The sequence below is a fragment of the Malaclemys terrapin genome, chromosome 22 (genome assembly GCF_027887155.1).
Source record: "Malaclemys terrapin pileata isolate rMalTer1 chromosome 22, rMalTer1.hap1, whole genome shotgun sequence".
Classification (NCBI taxonomy): domain Eukaryota; kingdom Metazoa; phylum Chordata; order Testudines; family Emydidae; genus Malaclemys; species Malaclemys terrapin.
In genome coordinates this window covers 2,077,950-2,096,474 of record NC_071526.1, presented here as the reverse complement: position 1 = coordinate 2,096,474, position 18,525 = coordinate 2,077,950, and the positions used below count along the sequence as shown (strand labels likewise).

Genomic DNA, 18,525 nt, shown 5'->3' with positions numbered 1-18,525 from the left:
CCGCGGGCCCCACAGACCCCGGGTCCCCGTAACCATGGCGCCCAAGTACCCTCCCGCCCACCGCTGAGACGAGGCAGTGAGTGCGCATGCGCCGTCCTGGAGGCCTGTCCCTGGGGCCGGGTGCTAGTGCGCACGCGCAGTTGGTGAGGCGGTGCTCTGCCCAGTTCAGCTGAGCTCCCGGCCGCCCTGCCCCGGACCCCTTTGCCCCAGCCCGGCTTCGCCATGTCCTACGGCCCGTTGGACGCGTGCCGGCCCGGGGGGCCCCAGGGGCAGCCTCCGCCCCGGGACTTCAGCGGCATCATCCAGACCTGCAGCGCCAACGTGCAGCGCATCGCTCAGTACAGTGAGTGCGGCCCGGCCCGGCCCGGCCCTTCCTCGCTCTCGCCTCCCGGCCGCCCCTCCACCTCCGCGCCTCCTGCTGCCGCCGGCCTGCCCGCGTCCCTGCCCCCGCGCTGACAGCTCTGCCCCCCTCGCCGCCCGGCCCCGGGCTTTGCCCGGCCCCTCGCCGCTCCCTGCCGAGCCACACGGAATCCTGCGGCTTCCCCTGCTGTCCCTGACACGCCCCTTCCCTGCCTCCCCCAGGGCTGGGGCATCACCCCGCTCTGCCCCCCGGTAACTGTTCTCACGGCTTTCACCCCGCTGCTGCCGCAGGCTGCACCCAACCCCGGGCCTCTCTAGCTCCCTTGAATTCCTTCTCCAGCCTTGTCTTTAGCCTGTCTTTGCATTGCAGCGTCTCCACCTCTTTCCCAGTCTAGACAATAACCAATGACGGCAAGCTACTCGTTAAAACTCCAGAGTAGCTAACTAATGGGAATCACGGATTTCTTACTAGGCAGTTGGTTGTCTGCAGGAGAGGTTCTACTGATCTCTTGGAAGAGTTGTCTGGAATTTCTAAAATCTAAAAACGTCAGCAGGTATCTAAGTGACCTGAAGTAACTGAACACAGCCGGGGAAGGAGGTCAATCAACCACAGCAGCTCCCTTGTAATTGGCCTTGTTTATCAACCTGCTTTGCCAGATGCACCCATCCATGTTGCTGCAACAGCTAGTCATCCCTTGACAGTATGGTGGTCCTCTGGCTTAACACGAGCAGGGGTCAGCAACCTTTCAGAAGTGGGGTGCCGAGTCTTCCATTTATTCACTCTCATTTAAGGTTTCGCATGCCAGTAATACATTTTTAGAAGGTCTCTTTCTAAGTTTATAATATATAACTAAACTAGTGTTGTATGTAAAGTAAATACGTTTTTTTTTTTAAATGAAGCGTCTTAAGCATTTTAAATTAAATTAAAATGCAGAATCCCCCAGAGCGGTGGCCAGGGCCCGGGCAGTGTGAGTGCCGCTGAAAATCAGCTCGTGTGCCGCCTTCAGCACGCGTGCCACAGGCTGCCTACCCCTGAGCTAGTCCATTCCTGACTTTCCAAGGGACTTGTTTTCCTGGAAGTTCTCTTCATGAGCCCCTGACTTCCCTCCATTGCGATGTCTGCTTCTCTTCCTCCCATGAGACAGTGAAGGCTTCATATCTATAAGACAAAAATAGTGTGGTTTTTCTTGTTCTCTTGCCCACCCATTCACCTGTCTGTCTCTTCTCTTGTGTTGCCTTGCTTTAATTCTTTTCATGACCAGTTGGGTGAAACAGAACAGAATCCTCCTGCTGCTATGCCCCTTATTAGATCATTACACCTGACTAGTGCCAACACAGAGCAGCACATGAGGTGTTGGACTAGCACAAGAGTTTCTCAAAATAGTCAAGGAATATGTGTTTTATCAAAGGCCTTAATAAAATAAAGGGGCACCATCAACTTGAGTTTATCTATGGATACAAATGCCTAATATTACTGTAATAGACAGAGAAGTTACTTTTCCATTTTGGTTACTTTAGACAAAAGGTGCTTTCAGTAGTAAATTTCATTGTAATCAATTTCCCCCATTTATGTGGGTTTTAAACAGAAGATATTACATTCATCACCTTTCTTGGCTTCGATCATCTGTGCATAGAGTATTATCTGAAAGCTTTCTGTCACTTTTAAGACTATTTTGAGCTTTACTTATAAGGACAACCCAGGGAATTACAGACCAGTTGGCTTAACTTCTGTACCAAGAAAGATAATGGAGCAAATAATTAAGAAATCAATTTGCAAACACCTAGAAGAAAATAAGGTGATGAATAACAGTCAGCATGGATTTGTCAAGAACAACTTTTGTCAAACCAACCTGATACTTTTCTTTGACTGGATAACAAGCTTGTGGATAGGGGGAGAAGCGGTACATGTGGTATATCTTGACTTTAGTAAAGCTTTTGATACTGTTTCGCATGACCTTCTCCTAAACAAACTAGGGAAATACAACCTAGATGGAGCTACTATAAGGTGGGTGCATAACTGGTTGAAAAATCGTTCCCAGAGAGTAGTTATCAGTGGTTCGCAGTCATGCTGGAAGGGCATAACGAGTGAGGTCCCGTTCTGTTCAATATCTTCATCAATGATTTAGATAATGGCATAGAGGGTACACTTATAAAGTTTACCGCAATACCAAGCTGGGAGGGGTTGCAAGTGTTTTGGAGGATAGGATTAAAATTCAAAATGATCTGGACAAACTGGAGAAATGGTCTGAAGTAAATAGGATGAAATTCAATAAGGACAAATGCAAAGTATTCCACTTAGGAAGGAACAATCAGTTGCACACATACAAAATGGGAAATGACTGCCTAGGAAGGAGTACTGTGGAAAGGGATCTGGGGGTCATAGTGGATCACAAGCTAAATGGGAGTCAACAGTGTAATGCTGTTGCAAAAAAGGCAAACGTTCTGGGATGTATTAGCAGGAGTATTGTAAGCAAGATACGAGAAGTAATTCTTCCCCTCTACTCCACACTGATTAGGCCTCAACTGGAGTATTGTGTGCAGTTCTGGGTGCCGCATTTCAGGAAAGATGTTGAAAAATTGGAGAAAATCCAGAGAAGAGCAACAAAAATTATTAAAGGTCTAGAAAACAGAACCTGTGAGGGACGATTGGAAAAAATTGGGTTTGTTTAGTCTGGAGAAGAGAAGATTGAGAAGGGACATAACAGTTTTCAAGTACATAAAAGGTTTTTACAAAGAGGAGGGAGAAAAATTGTTCTTCTTAACCTCTGAGGCTAGGACAAGAAGCAATGGGCTTAAATTGCAGCAAGGGTGGTTTAGGTTGGACATTAGGAAAAACGTTCTAACTGTCAGAGTGGCTATGCACTGGAATAAATTGTCTAGGGAGGTTGTGGAATTTCCATCATTGGGGATTTTTAAGAGCAGGTTGGAAAACACCTGTCAGGGATGGTCTCGATAATACTTAGTCCTGCCTTGAGTGCAGGGGACTGGACTAGATGACCTCTCAAGGTCCCTTCCAGTTCTATGATTCTTTGATTCTCTAGAACAGGGGTAGGCAACCTATGGCACGCGAGCTGATTTTCAGTGGCACTCTCACTGCCCAGGTCCTGGCCACCGGTCCAGGGAGCTCTGCATTTTAATTTAATTTTAAATGAAGCTTCTTAAACATTTATAAAACCTTACTTTACATACAACAGTAGTTTAGTTATATATGATAGAAGGTCTCTTTCTATAAGTCTAAAAACAGTAACATGTATTACTGGCACGCGAACACTTAAATCAGAGTGAATAAATGAAGACTTGGCACACCACTTCTGAAAGGTTGCTGACCCCTGCTCTAGAAAATGTTAGATTTCTGACCCATTACAAGAGTTGTTCTGGCATGAAATCTGTGATGCTTGGCTCCTTCGGGTAGGGGAATTTAGTGCATGGGGAGTTCACTACACAACTGTGTACTGTGAGAACTAATAGAACTTCCAGAAAATCAACATGCTACCCAGGCAAGGTTCTGAGTTCCAGTATTATTCCATAAAGCCACATTGTACTATATGTGCTGTTAGGCATTACATTAAAAGACATTGTTAAATGCAAATCAGTATAGTTTCAATACACTCCAGTATGGCTCATGAGCAAATCCAACATAAGTGACTTGATCCAAGACACAATCTAAATGAAGAAGTCACACCAACTAAATTAAATTTATTTACAGTTTTAGTTAAATAGTGCAACTTCTTTGTGTAGACTGGACCTAATGTTCTTCTGGTATGATGGAATTGATTCACTTGTCACTCCCCATTCTGACTCTCATTGTTCTCAAAAACAGTGGCATTCTAATCCCACTGTAACAAGATTGCAATTGAAATAGTCAACAGGAAGAACTAGACTTGAAGAATCGTGTTCTGCCCACTTAAATGCAGATTGTTCATGTACATCTTCTAAGATTCTTCCTCCTTCCCAATGCGAAACTAGTTTTCAAAGATGACCCGCAGCTACAATATATTCTAATAGCTCAAGTAGAAAACTCCAGTAACTAGAGTACCGGAAATGCAAAGATACCTTCATACTCCTCCAAAGTCAGTGGCTGCTGTCTCCTGCTTCCATTGATGAAGAGCATGTATTGTTGGTAACATCACAGGCAAAAAACTGTGCTGGGGAACTCTGCATGGAACAGATCACTTTACTGACTAAATCTCCAATTCAAACTCTTCTTTAGGCCAGCTCTATAAAGGCAATATCCATCCTGTAAGTTCATTCAGATTTTTACACTGCTTGCTAAGAAATCATGAACAACTCCTGTTGTTCAGCTCCAGAACTGGTGTACTGGGGGCTGGAGCTGGGTGTAGTAGGTAAGGGTAGCTACTTGAGGTTCTCCACAGTGCTTAGAGGTATACCATGAACTTAAACTACTCCGTTTATTAAAAAAAAAAAAAAAAAAAGGGCTAAAGTAGTCTTGTGCACCTACCTCTGAGTCCCTCGCAGCTTCAGCAACTTCACAACCACGTTTTTGTATTTGTAACTGTTTCTCTCCCCTCTTGCTGTCTTTCACGAACACACACAGGAAAAATTGACTATTATGAAACTGACTATTGAAAGTACTTTTTGTCTAAAGCAGCGGTTCTCAAATTATGGAGCAGGCTTCCCAGGAGGCGTGGGAATGTGTCAAGGGAGGCACGAGCTGTGTGCTTTTTTTTGAGTTCTGGCTGTCAGCCCTGGTGGCTGGGCCTCGTGCAGAAGGGTAGTGCACACCCGGGAGGCGGGGATAAAGGGGACACCTGGAGCCCTGCCACTTGGGCTCAGGCTCTCCTTCCCTCCCCACAATCCCTCACCTGGACATGATGAGCTCTCAGCCCTGGGGTGGCGGCAGCAGCGCAGAAGTAAGGGTGGCAATGTGGCACCAAGTCTGGTGTGAAAAGTGATATTGACAAATATCACTTTGCCAACCTAACTTCTGTGCTCTGTGTTCAGAGCTGGGTGCCTTGTCAGCAGCTGCTGCTCTCTGGTCTGCCTTCAGAGCTGGGGGTAGTATATGTACTTGCGGGGGAGGGGTACGGAAACTACAACAGAGGCAAGGAAGGAGGGCCCGATCAAATAAGTTTGAAAACCACTTGTCTAAACTAAACAAATTGGAGAAATAACTTTCCTCTCTCTTATAGCAATACTAGATGTTTGTATCAACAGGTAAACTCATAAATGTGACTTTCTAAATTGGTGGTGCCCCTCTATTTTATTAAACCCTTTAGTAAAACTCTAGTCCCTTGTAAGCACTCTACAAATCAATGACCAGACTACTTCAAACACCCTCACTTACCTTACCCTAAATGCTTTTTATGTTAGACTATGTTGTGACAATTGGTCTGTAACTTTTGCCTGCTTAGAAATTTAGCCTGGAAGTTATTTTCAATAAAGAATGTTATCAATGTGCAAAAGAACCAGACAGAGACTAAATCAGTCCAAACAAAAAAGGCCACATTGATATAATTCAAGGAGTGTGTTGATACCATGCTTGGTAAAAACAAGAGATGTAGAACTGGAAATTAATTAGCCAAAATTGGTGTACAAAATAAGGGTATTGGCTATTTCACCCATCACTTCCCTTTTTGGGTCCTTAAATAAAGAGACTTTGGGGAAAACAACAGGCAGGGGTTACCGAAGCAAGCTTCCTCTCCTGGCTGCGTTTGGTGGGACACACGGCCTTTGTCATTCTGATCCTGAGAGAGACCCAGACCAGTCCCGAGAGAGTGACTCTGATGACATCACCATTTCTACCAGCTCCTGCTGAATTCCAGTGCCCACCTGAGATGAAATGGGATTGAACTTTAACGGCAGCAATAACAACTCCAGCCCCTCTCAACTATCTTTTCTCTTCCCTAAAAGGACAGTTATTGCCATCTGACACCTCAAAGAGACTGTCAATCTGGGGGGGCTAAAACCCTCTCCAGCTAAAGGGAAACGGAACACAGGATGTTAAAATGGAGGCCTTATTTAATATTTTACTTTTCAAATGCTTTCACTGATTTTCCTTCTTTTCTTTCTTTAATAAAAGGTTAAAATGTTTTTAATGGTATTTGCTATGGTACTAAGCAGACCTTGTTTAACACTATTTAATGTTGGACAATGTCTGGGTTATGTTAACATCTTTGGCCCATTTATTTCATCTCGATTGAGACAACAGGTACATCTTAAAGTGGTGGGTAAGCCTTCAACAAAACTTTGATAGCAACATTTCTGTGGGAGAGATGGTAATGCAGCTAGAAGGGGAACGTCAAGAAAAATAAGCAAGAAGGAGTCTGTGTTGTTTTAAAATGGTTTTGCCTTGCAAATCACCAAGCCATTGTAAACTCTTTTCCTCAGCTTCTCAGATAAAGAATTTGATGAGCCAGCTTGGAACCAAACAGGACTCCAGCAAATTGCAGGAAAACCTGTAAGTATTACCTGGACAAACAAGTAAGCGTGCATGTATATGATGGAAATAGATTGGGTCTCTTCTGGTTAGTGAGCAGTATCCTGAGCAAAACTCTGCAGGGTGGGAGGGTGGCAGTAGAGGGGGAGTGTGTGTGGTGTGGCAGGGCATAAACATGACTCTAGTTCTCCCCAAAAAGCTAAGTTGGTGGATGAAGGGTATTTGGTAGTTGTACTGGAGTCAAAAGCCATTAATATCTGCTTGCTATGGACGCTGTCATGTGGATCAAAAACTGGTTGAAGGGTCATAAACAAGGGGCATTAACAGCCATGTATCAAGCTGTGTTCAGGCTTCTGCAGGTTAGAGCAGGATCTGTGATGTAGCTGATACTATTTTAAGCTTCACTTATGATTTAGAAGAGAGAGTAAATGTCACACTAACAAAATTCTTGGATCCTAAATTAGGAGAAATAATGAGAAGATAATATTCTGAAGGGGGAGAAACACCTGTAATGCCAAAAGACTAGGCAAGAGAATGATCAGCAGCAATAAGTTATTGCAATCAAAATGCCTAATGTAACTTTAAACACTGTAGAGAAGACTACACCGCTGGATGACAAACCGCAGGGAATTCAGATAGAACCACCAACATTCTCAAAGGGTCTGGAAGGTCCGACCTAAGGCAATTACACATAGATTGTCTAAGGCCTTGTCTACACTACACAAAACAGTGGAGGTGAACACATTGCAAAGCTAGTTTTGTCGGCAAAACAAAACCACCTCGACAAGAGGCATAACGCTTTTTGCAGCAAATTTAAAACGACAAAGTGTTTTAAAGCTGCAGCTGTTAATTCTGTCGCCATAACTGGCCTCCCCCAATATCCCACAATACCCACCGTGATCGCTCTGCTGATTGTTAGGAACTTGGCTGCCCTGGATTCCAGCTACAAAGGCATACGCCTTCCCCTTTCAAAGCTCCGGGAAGTTCTGACAGCTGAACGTGCTGCTCCATTCTGGCAGTAAAGAGCAAATCGTTAATGTGGAATCCTGCTCTCCCCTGCACTGGGAACACAGCGGCAGGCAGACTGCTGCTGCAGGGGATGGGAGGGAGACTGCTGTGCTGTGCAGAGCTGGGGATGGAGGCTGATGTTGGAGACATCTCCCTTTCCCTGCCTCAAGACTGGATGCTTCCGGTTGCTGTCTGAATTTAGAGACAGCATGCTGACACACTCACTCTTCCCCCAACACGCACTCTGTCTCTCACATACACACTCCTCCCCCACTCTCATATACTCCCCCAAAACAGTCTGTCTCTGTCTCTACACACACACGCCCCACACATGCCCTCCCCTTCTCTCCCCCCCAACCCCCACTTCAGTTGAAAAGCGGCTGGCAATCTAGTAGGATGCCCATGGAACAAAGGGATTAAGAAAACTGCATCATGTGATGCTGTGCCTGCCCTATGAGGCATTGAAAACCCTTCCCAAAGCACCCTGCAGCCAGTTGCACAGTGGGATAGCTACCCGCAGTGCACTGCTCTCTGTGTCGATGCAAGAGCTGCTAGTATGCCTGTGCTCTGCCAACACAAGGAGCATAGTGTGGACATGCAACAGTGGTTTAATTAAAGCGGCATAACTTTTGTCGACAAAACTCTGTAGTGTAGACACATCCTAAGCAACGACTACAGTTGTACACAAGCATACAAATAATTGAAGGGTGTAAGCAGCAGAGTGGTAGAGAACTAACTTAGGAGTAATAAGAGAAAATTATTAAAAGGAAAAATCAAATGAAAACCCAGAAAACCTTCCCAACTGTGAGGTCTCCTAATGATGGAATGATCTCCCAAAGGAAATTGAAGAAGCTCAGTTTCTCTGGACATTAAAATCAGAGTTGATCAAATCTAGAAAATGTGCAGTGAAGAATCTTGCATTGACACCCAGAGGTGAACTAAATGGCCATAGAATCTCATGTTACAGATTCTATGAAAAGAAATATCCAATTTATTTGCATTGGGTTTACTCCAGTGCAAAGAAATCTCTTGGGTAAGGCTTGTTGGCAACCTTTCGTCTACGAGAGACTCTGGGAATTGCAGCCTATGATGTAGATGGTTTGCAATGTCTTATATGACTGAATTGGACAATCCGAGATTTGCCTGATTTTTGGCAGTTATTGCAAATGTGTGTATCTGGGTTGGGAGCTGCTTGCTTCCTCCTCTGAGCTCTTTTCTCTTTAAGCTGTAGGAACCAGTTTCTGCATGGACTTTGATACCCCGATGAAGACAATGGCGTCACTTGTTATGATCACTTGCCAAGATTTCCCATTGGTCAGGATCAATTCCAAATTCCTTCATATCTCGCTTGCATGTGTCTTTATAGCGAAACTTGGGACGTCCTGTTGTTCTTGTTCCATCCGATAGCTCCCTGTATAGCATGTCCTTGGGTATGCATCCGTCTTCCAAGCTACTCAGAGGGCCTAGCCAGCGCAGACATCTTTGCTTGAGCAAGGCTGTCACACTTGGTAAATTTGCCTTTTGAAGAACCTCTGCATTGGTAACTTTATCCTGCCATTTGGTGTTGAGTATATGGTGTAAACAACGTAGTTGGAAACTATTTAACCTTTTCTCCTGATGAGCATAAGTTATCCATGTTTCCCCACCATACATGAGAGTGCTGAGGACGCAAGCTTGGTACACTAGCATTTTGGTCTTGATGGTAAGCTTTGAGTTGTTCCATGCTCTTTTAGTCAGTCTGCTAAAGGTGGTGGCAGCCCTTGCAATGTGAACATTTAGCTCTTCATCAAGTGAGAGGTTGGTGGTCACTGTAGAACCTAAATAGCTGAACTTTTGGACGATTACTAGCTGGTTTGCATGAAGGATAATTGAAGGATCTTGTGGAACCCACCTATTCTAATACAACCATTTTCTTGATGCTAATAGTGAGAGCAAATGCCTGACAGATACTTCAAATGTAGTCCATGAGTTCTTGTAGTAGATCTTTATTGTGGGCTGTGAGGGCAGCATCATCAGCGAATAGAAGTTCCCTGATTAGCACCTTTTTGACTTTGGTGTTTGACTTAAGTTGGGATAGGTTGAAGAGTTTCCCATCTGATCTTGTGTGGAGATGCACTCCATCTTTCATGTTCTTAAATGCACAGTTCAAGAGTACCGGAAAGAAGATTCAAAAGAGTGTAGAGGCAAGAACATATCCTTGCTTTACTCCACTTTTCATCTCAGAGCTGTCCGAAGTGGACCTGTCAAACTGGACAGTTGCTCTCATGTTGTTGTGGAATGAATGTATGACTTAACAGGGTTGGTGGGCATCCTATCTTTTCTAGTATTGCAAATAGACCTGCTCTGCTGACTGTGTCGAATGCTTTGGTTAGGTCCACAAAAGTGATGTACAATGGTCAGTTTTGCTTTTTGCGCTTTTCTTGGCATTGACAAAGAGAAAATATCATGTCTATAGTTGATCTTCCAGCCCTGAATCCACACTATGATTAAGGGTAGACACAATTCGCCAGTTGTTGTAAGTGCACTAAGATGACTTTTGCGAAAGCTTTTCCTGCTACGCTTAGTAGCAAGATACCCCTGTAGTTGTTGCAATTGCCCTTTTCGCCTTTATTTTTATACAAAGTGATGATGATTGCATCACGCAACTCTTGTGGTACTTCACCATCTTTCCAGCATTTAAATAGCAGCTGATGAAGATATGGTAATAGGCTGTCTTTCTCACACTTGAGGATTTCCGCTGGGATGCCATATTTTCCAGGAGCCTTGCCACTTGCCCACTTCTACAGTGGGCTCCACATTTAATTCTGGCATTACCTGTAGAGTTGGCATTTCGTCTAGTGATTCGCTAGTGATGTTTCTTTCTTGTGCATATGGCTCTGAATAGTGTTCAACCCAACGAGACAACTGCTTGCTTTTATCTATAATGATTTCACTGCTGTGTGATTTGAGAGGGGCAACCTTGTTGACAGTGGGATCTAGAGCTTTCTTCAGGCCGTCATACATGACTGTGAGATTTCCTGTGTCTGAGGCTGTCTGTGTCTCTTCACAGACCTTGATCCAGTAATGATTTGCACAACATCTGCTTGCTCGCTGTACCTCGGATTTTGAATGTCAAAGTCTCACTTTGGTACTTCGTTGATTTCTTGTTGTGTTCCAGATAGAGGCTGTGTTCGTAATGTTGATGAAAGGTAATAGTTCTGCTTCATTTTCTTCAAACCAGTCCTTTTTTGATGGTCTCTTTCCCCCAAATGTAGCTAAAGCTGTTTCATAGAATCATAGAACTGGAAGGGCTGAGAGGTCATCTAGTCCAATCCCCTGCACTCAAGACAGGACTAAGTATTATCTACACTATCCCTGACAGGTGTTTGTCCAACCTGGTCTTAAAAATCCCCAATGATGGAGATTCCACAACTTCCCTAGGCAATTTATTCCAGTGCTTAACCACTCTGACAGAAAGATTTTCCTAATGTCCAACCTAAATCGCCCTTGCTGCAACTTAAGCACATTGCTTCTTGTCCTATCCTCAGGGATTAAGAAGAACAATTTTTCTCCCTCCTTCTTGTAACAACCTTTTATATACTTCATGGATTATTGTTCTTAAATCTTCCCCAAATTCCTCTGCCTTCTCGGGTAATGACTTCCCATGCCTTTTTTTTTTTTAAAGGGGAAAGAAATAGTTCAGTGGTTTGAGCATTGGCTTGCTAAACCCAGGGTTGTGAGTTCAATCCTTGAGAGGGCCACTTAGGGATCTGGGGCATAAATCTGTCTGGGGATTGGTCTTGCTTTGAGCAAGGGGTTGGACTAGATGATCTCCTGAGGTCCCTTCCATCCCGGATGTTCTATGATTCACGCAAAGTTCAAAAGTCTTCACAAACTCCTGGCATTTCCTGTGGTTTTCAGTGTTAATAGCATTGATTTGGGACTTGCTCCTAGGTTTTCCTCTATGTTGTTTCTCGGCTGTAATCTTCACTTTGCTAATAATCAAGGAGTGGTCAGTGTCACAATCAGCGCTGTGGAACGTGCGAGTGTTCTGCACTAAGGGTAGGTCTTTCCTCCTGACAATAACAAGATCTAATTGGTGCCTGTGGCCTGATCGTGGATGTCGCCATGACACTTTGTGGCACTCTTTTCCTGTAAAATATGAATTGGAAATGCACGTTTGTTTTGGGCGCAGAATTCAAGACGTCATTGGCCGTTCTCATTCATCTTGCCAATGCCAAAATGCCCTAGGCAATCTGGCCATGAGTTGTTGTCTGCACCAACTCTTGCATTAAAGTCAGCAAGGAGGAAAAGTTGCTCAGTTGATGATATTCTTTTGATGACTTGATGCAAAGAGTCGTAAAATGTATCCTTCTCCTTGGGGTTAGATTTGAGTGTTGGTGCATAGGCACTAATGATGGTCACAGAGCTGATGGTCTTCTGAAGTTTAAGTGAGATGATACGCTTTGACTTCCCAATGGATGTTTCTAGGAACTTTACCTACTTGTTTCTCACAGCGAAACTGACACCGTGCAGACGATTTTCTTCACTGCTTTTACCTTGCCAAAATAAGGTGTAATGGGTCTCTTGACAGAACCATTATCTGCAAGTCTTGTTTCCTGAAGTGCTGCAATATCAACATTGAGTGGTACAGCTCACGGTCTATCAAAGCTGACTTCTGTATGCTGTTTGTGTATTGTAGGTCATCATTGGTCAATCCCGGACAAGTGGTCCTGACATTCCAGCTTCCAAGTTGGAAAGTTCTTGGTTTCTTATTTTTGTTAGGTGCAAGGTTTCAATCTGGATTTCAACTTTTGGTTTAGCCCCACACACCCCAGGAGGCGGACAGACCATGGTGGGTCAGCACTTGACTGTGCGGGGTCTGCCAGCTTTGTGGCGGGCAGTGGCTGACCAATAGAACGCAAGTATCAGAGGGGTAGCCGTGTTACACCATCACAGGACCTAACCAGATCAACTACAACATCACCGGCTCATTCACCTGCACATCCACCAATGTTATATATGCCATCATGTGCCAGCAATGCCCCTCTGCTATGTACATTGGCCAAACTGGACAGTCACTACGCAAGAGGATAAATGGACACAAGTCAGATATCAGGAATGGCAATATACAAAAACCTGTAGGAGAACACTTCAACCTCCCTGGCCACACAATAGCAGATGTAAAGGTAGCCATCTTACAGCAAAAAAACTTCAGGACCAGACTCCAAAGAGAAACTGCTGAGCTCCAGTTCATTTGCAAATTTGACACCATCAGATCAGGATTAAACAAAGACTGTGAATGGCTATCCAACTACAGAAGCAGTTTCTCCTCCCTTGGTGTTCACACCTCAACTGCTAGCAGAGCACCTCACCCTCCCTGATTGAACTAACCTCGTTATCTCCATACTGATTTATACCTGCCTCTGGAGATTTCCATTACTTGCATCTGAAGAAGTGAGGTTCTTACCCACGAAAGCTTATGCTCCCAATACTTCTGTTAGTCTTAAAGGTGCCACAGGACCCCCTGTTGCTTTTTTCAATAGAACGCAGTGATTCCTCCCACCATTGAAGGTGACCTGTGGCGCCCTCCTCTACGCCAGTCAAGTGAGAACTTATAACCCATAACTGCCACCTTCCATGTTGCGTCCAAATCTAAATGAAGGCTCCCTGGCTGCCTGCCTGGAAGGCTTTAGTCAGTTTCAGTTTCTACCTGTAGGCAAAGAGTCTTCTGGGTGGCCAGCCAGCAAACCAAAAGCTTCTGGTTTGGCTCTCCCCGAACAGAATTTTCTGGAAATCCCTTCCCATGAAAAATCTGATGGTTTTGACTTTCTCTTTTTGGAATGAAAAATTTGTCAGATGAAATCTGTTACAGGATGGGATTTCCATTTCCAGTGACAAGTTTCCTACTTATAAAAGGGAGCCCCCTCTCTTCCTGTAGTCTCTGTTTTGTTATTCCGAGCTGCTCAGTACAAATCCGAGGGCTGCTATGTTTAATAGACACCTGGGTGGCTATCGAATATGTTTATAACATTCCATATGAAGTGCAGAACGTTCTAAACTTTTTTCAGAATGTAAGCAGGACGCAGCTGCTAATGCTTGAGTGCTTCAACTAGATCTTAGTTGATTTGATCTGGATTTAATGGCTGGATTAAATAACTAATCATTGGTGGCAGTCTAATTAATCTAGTTTCCAGTTAGTGTAGTTCTGTAATAGAAAAACCCTCAGCTTTCACTTGAAGGGATTATTGGTACTTAACAAATAGTGCTTTCTAGGGTGACACATCCAAGTGTATTGGTACAAAAATGCAGGGAAATCAGAGTCAACACAACCATCAAATTAACTTCTCAAGCATCACTATAGTTTACCTGCTGTGGGCTAGAATATGCAATTAGGCAACACAAACTCTACTAAACCTGACTGCTTAGTCCTGTACATCCATTGGGCTATATGGTTGATAGCTTTCTTCTTGGTGTCTTATGGGCATGCAATGAATTTATTGCCTAGTGCTTTTTTTTGTATCCCTTTCCTTCCTTTTCCCATCTCTGACCCACCACTATGTTCTGTGTGCATGTGGCAGGAGAGTGAAACTCGTAGGAAGCTTAATCTATGCAGTGATAGCACTCTTGGTTAGTTAATTAATTCCTTCCAAATCCTCCTTCCTAGGGCAGAAAACACTACAAATTACAACAAGGTGTCTGGAAACTTTGTAACATGAATTTAATGTAGATCATATGCTAGGCATACTAATGATGTGTGGAGTTTCCAGTGGTGAACTGTCTGGGTATGCTAAAGCAGAACTGTGTTTGTGCAACTAAGGACTTTTCATAGGTTATGGTTGGCTGTCTATTATAGAAGATCATGACTTCTTATAGCAAAGCATTCTGGGACCATCCTAACTTGCTGGGACAATAGTGTTCATAGGCGCACCCAGTGTAACCACTAACTGAAGAGCCAATTTTCTTTTCTCTCTCTCCCCCTTTGCCCCCCCAATTGCCATGGCTTATGTGTGTCACGTTACGATGGGCATGGCAATCCTTGTTCATGGTCACCAAAATGAAAGCAAAACCACTAAGCAAAAATTGGGACCCAGTCAGCATTTAAAGAATTACACTTCTGTCTAAAAATGTTTCACTTAGATGACTAGTGGAAAGATTTGAATAAGCAGCTATGCTGTGCACTTGATATTCTCATTCTTGCTGTTTTATGATGGGTGCCATTTTCCCAGTTTTTTTGTGTCCCTTACTGCAGGGGTTCTCAACCTTTTTCTTTCGGAGACCCCCTCCCAAAATGCTATAAAAACTCCACGGCCCACTTGCACCACAATAATGGGGTTTCTGTGTATAAAAGCCAGGGCTGGTGTTAGGGACAGGGGCGGCTCTAGGCACCAGCAAAGCAAGCATGTGCTTGGGGCAGCCCATTTGCAGGAGCGGCAGGGATCCAGCCTGGGAGCTGAGAACCAACAGAAGGCCCTATAGAAAAGCCCAACCCATCTAATCCTCTTGTTCCCTGTCCCCTGACTACCCCCTCCCGGGACCCCTGCCCTAACTGCCCCCCAGGATCCCACCCCCTATCTAAGCCCCACTGGTCCTTGTCCCCTGATTGCCCCCTTCCGGGACCCCATCCCCCATCTAAGCGCCGCTGCTCCTTGTCCCCTGATCACCCTCTCCCGGGACCTCTGCCCCCCAGGACCCCACCCCCTATCTAAGCCTCCCTTCTCCTTGTCCCCAACTGCCCCCTCCTGAGACCCCCCCCAACTTCCCCCCTAGGACCCCACCCCCTACCTGTCCCCTGACAAACCCCTGGGACTCCTATGCCTATCCAACTGCTGCCTGTCCCCTGACTGCCCCCCCCGAACCCCTGACCCATCTAAGCCCCCCTTCTCCCTGCCCCTGACTGCCCCCTCTGAACCTCCGCCCCATCCAACCCCCCCGCTCCCTGTCCCTTGACTGCCCCCCCAGAGCCCCCTACCCCTTCTCCAACCCCCCAGCCCCCTTACCGTGCCACTCAGACCAGTATGTCTGGCTTAGCGCAGCGCCAGACACGCTGCTGCATACATGCTGCCATGCTCCCCTGTGGAGCTACAGCCCTCCTGTCCCCAGCACCTGCCTTCCAGATTTGAACACCTCAAAATTCAGGAGTGCTCAAGCTCAGTTTGGGCAGCTGTTACTTCATTTCTCCCAAATCAAATATACTGATCCACTGTAACTTGCTGTAGGAAAAGTAGGATAAAATTGAGCAAGAAATGCTTCCCAGTGGTTATTAGGACTGGAATTGCTATTTTCAACAGTCATTCCTTTGTTTGTTTGTTTGTTTAAAAGGAAGACAGTGATATGGCATTGGCAAATTCCCCATAGAAAGAAAGAGTGGAACAAAAGAATAATAAAGGCACCTCAACTTTTCCTCATTTATTAGGACAGTCTTATAATATGCATCCAGATATCCTCCAATCACACAAGCTGAAAATTGTTCCACTTTACTGCAGTTCTGTAACCATATGGGAACCAATCCTGTCTGTGTTCTGTGCACATCTAAAATTCCTGCTGAGTGACCTGCCCTGGGAGCGAGTTACCAGTGACCCAGGGCTGTGGCGGAAGGAGGGTGCAGGTGGGGGGGAGAACCCAGGGCTGGGATGGCAGGAGGTGTGTGTGTGTGGGGCAATGGTTGGGGGGTAGGAGGGAGCCCAAGGCTGGGGCAGCAGGGGGGGGTGTGTGGCGGGGGGGAGAGCCCAGGGCTGGGGCGGCAGGGGTGTGTGTGTGGGAGGGGAGCCCAGGGCTGGGGTGGCAGGGGGTGTGGCGAGGAGCCCAGGGCTGGGCCGGGGGGCAGCCAAAATTTTTTTTGCTTGGGGTGGCAAAAAACCTAGAGCCAGCCCTGGTTAGGGGGTAGCAAGCAGGCCACTTGCCTGGGGATCCTCATGCCATAGGAGCCCCCACAAAGCTACATTGCTCAGATTTCGGCTTCAGCCTCAGGTGGAAGGGCTCAGGGCCTGGGCTTCAACCCCATGCAGCAGGGCTTCGGCTTTCTGCCCTGGGCCCCAGTGAGGCTAATGCTGGCCCTGCTTGGTGGCCCCCCTAAAACCTGCTCACAGCCCCCCAGGGGGCCTTGGACCCCTGGTTGAGAACCGCTGCCTTACAGCAATAAGGAGTAAAGAAACATCTACAAGGTTTGGTAGGGGCTCTAGAGCAGATGTAGAAACTGAAACGACCTTAAATACTATTTTTTAATGTAGCTAGGTTGTGTCCCCTTTAAGTAACATGTCAACAAAATATGTGCAAACTGAAGCTACAAATGCACCCTAATACAAAAGTTAGAAGTCAGTTCCTCCTGTCACCTTGAGCAAAGGAAGGTGCTGTCTGCTATGCAGTGTTTATAACGCCTGCAACTCCTTACTGAGGAAATGGTCCTTGGGACTTGTCAGGTAAAGACTATTCTAGTTATTTGATTCTGATACTAATAAGCTTCTGCAGGCTCTTTAAGAATTCTCTTCCCTCTTGGCATGGGAACTCCTGGGGAGGAGGGATAGCTCAGTGGTTTGAGCATTGGCTTGCTAAACCCAGGGTTGTAAATTCAATCCTTGAGGGGGCTATTTAAGGATCTGGGGCAAAAATCTGTCTGGGGATTGGTCCTGCTTTGAGCAGGGGGTTGGACTAGATGACCTCCTGAGGTCCCTTTCAACCCTGACATTCTATGATTATTTAGTGCAGGGGTCGGCAACCTTTCAGAAGTGGTGTGCCGAGTCTTCATTTATTCACTCTAATTTAAGGTTTTGCGTGCCGGTAATACATTTTAACGTTTTTAGAAGGTCTCTTTCTATAAGTCTATATTATATAACTAAACTATTGTATGTAAAGTAAACAAGGTTTTCAAAATGTTTAAGAAGCGTCATTTAAAATTAAATTAAAATGTTGATCTTACGCCACCAGCCTGCTCAGCTCGCTGCCAGCCTGGGGTTCTGTTCACCTAGGCTGGCAGAGGGCTGATCAGGGCCTGCAGCCGGGACCCCAGACCGGAGGGGGCGGGGTTTCAGGGGTCAGGGCAGAGGGCTGGGGGCTGTGGGAGGTGTAGGGCAGAAGGCTGGGTGTGTGTTGGGGTGTGCGGGGTGCAGGGCAGAAGGCTGGGGGTATGGGGGGTGCAGGGCAGAAGGCTGAGTGTGCGGGGGGTTCAGGGCAGAGGGATGGTGCTGTGGTGGTGCAGGGCAGAAGCCTGGATGTGTTGGGGTGGGGAGGTTCATGGCAGAGGGCTGGGGAGTGTGGGGGGTCCAGGGCAGAAGGCTGGGGTGCTCGGCTCGTGGGGGTGCTCCCAGCCCCCTGCCGGCTCAGGGCAGGGGGCTGGAAGGGATATGCCCTGTTCCACCCCCTTCCCCCAGGCTCCGTCCCTACCTCTCCGTCCCCTACGGAGCTGTGTGCACACTGCCGCTCTTCCCCCTCCCCCTTGCTAGGGCCATCAGCTGATTGGCGCAGGGATAGAGAGGAGGATGGGCAAGAAAGCACCACTGGGGGAGGAATAGGGGGAGGGAGGAAGCTTGGCTGCCGCAGAACCAAGCTTCTGCCTCCTGCCCCCGCAGGGGAGAGCGGTGGGCGTGGGGGCTGACTGGGGCTGGGAGCTGGGACCGCGGCAGGGAGCTGCATGCCACTCAAAATCGGCTCACGTGCCGTGTTTGGCACGTGTGCCGTAGGTTGCCGACCCCTGATTTAGTGCCATAAGTGCAGGTGGAACTTCCTGGGATAACCTGACAGTTTTAAACATAGCGCTGCAATCATTTGAATTGTCATAATGTGCC

The 18,525-nt window shown here is 46.3% G+C and overlaps 1 protein-coding gene across 1 annotated transcript in view; it reads left to right on the top strand.

Annotated features, from left to right (window-relative positions):
- The first annotated feature begins 129 nt into the window (after positions 1-129).
- STX12 (syntaxin 12) overlaps positions 130-18,525 on the top strand; it is a 30,307-nt gene continuing 11,911 nt past the window's right edge. Inside the window, exons 1-2 of the mRNA XM_054011794.1 lie at positions 130-343; positions 6,709-6,778. Of these exons, the coding sequence (XP_053867769.1) occupies positions 223-343; positions 6,709-6,778 (191 nt within the window). The 5' untranslated portion in view covers positions 130-222. The remainder of the gene's footprint in view (positions 344-6,708; positions 6,779-18,525) is intronic.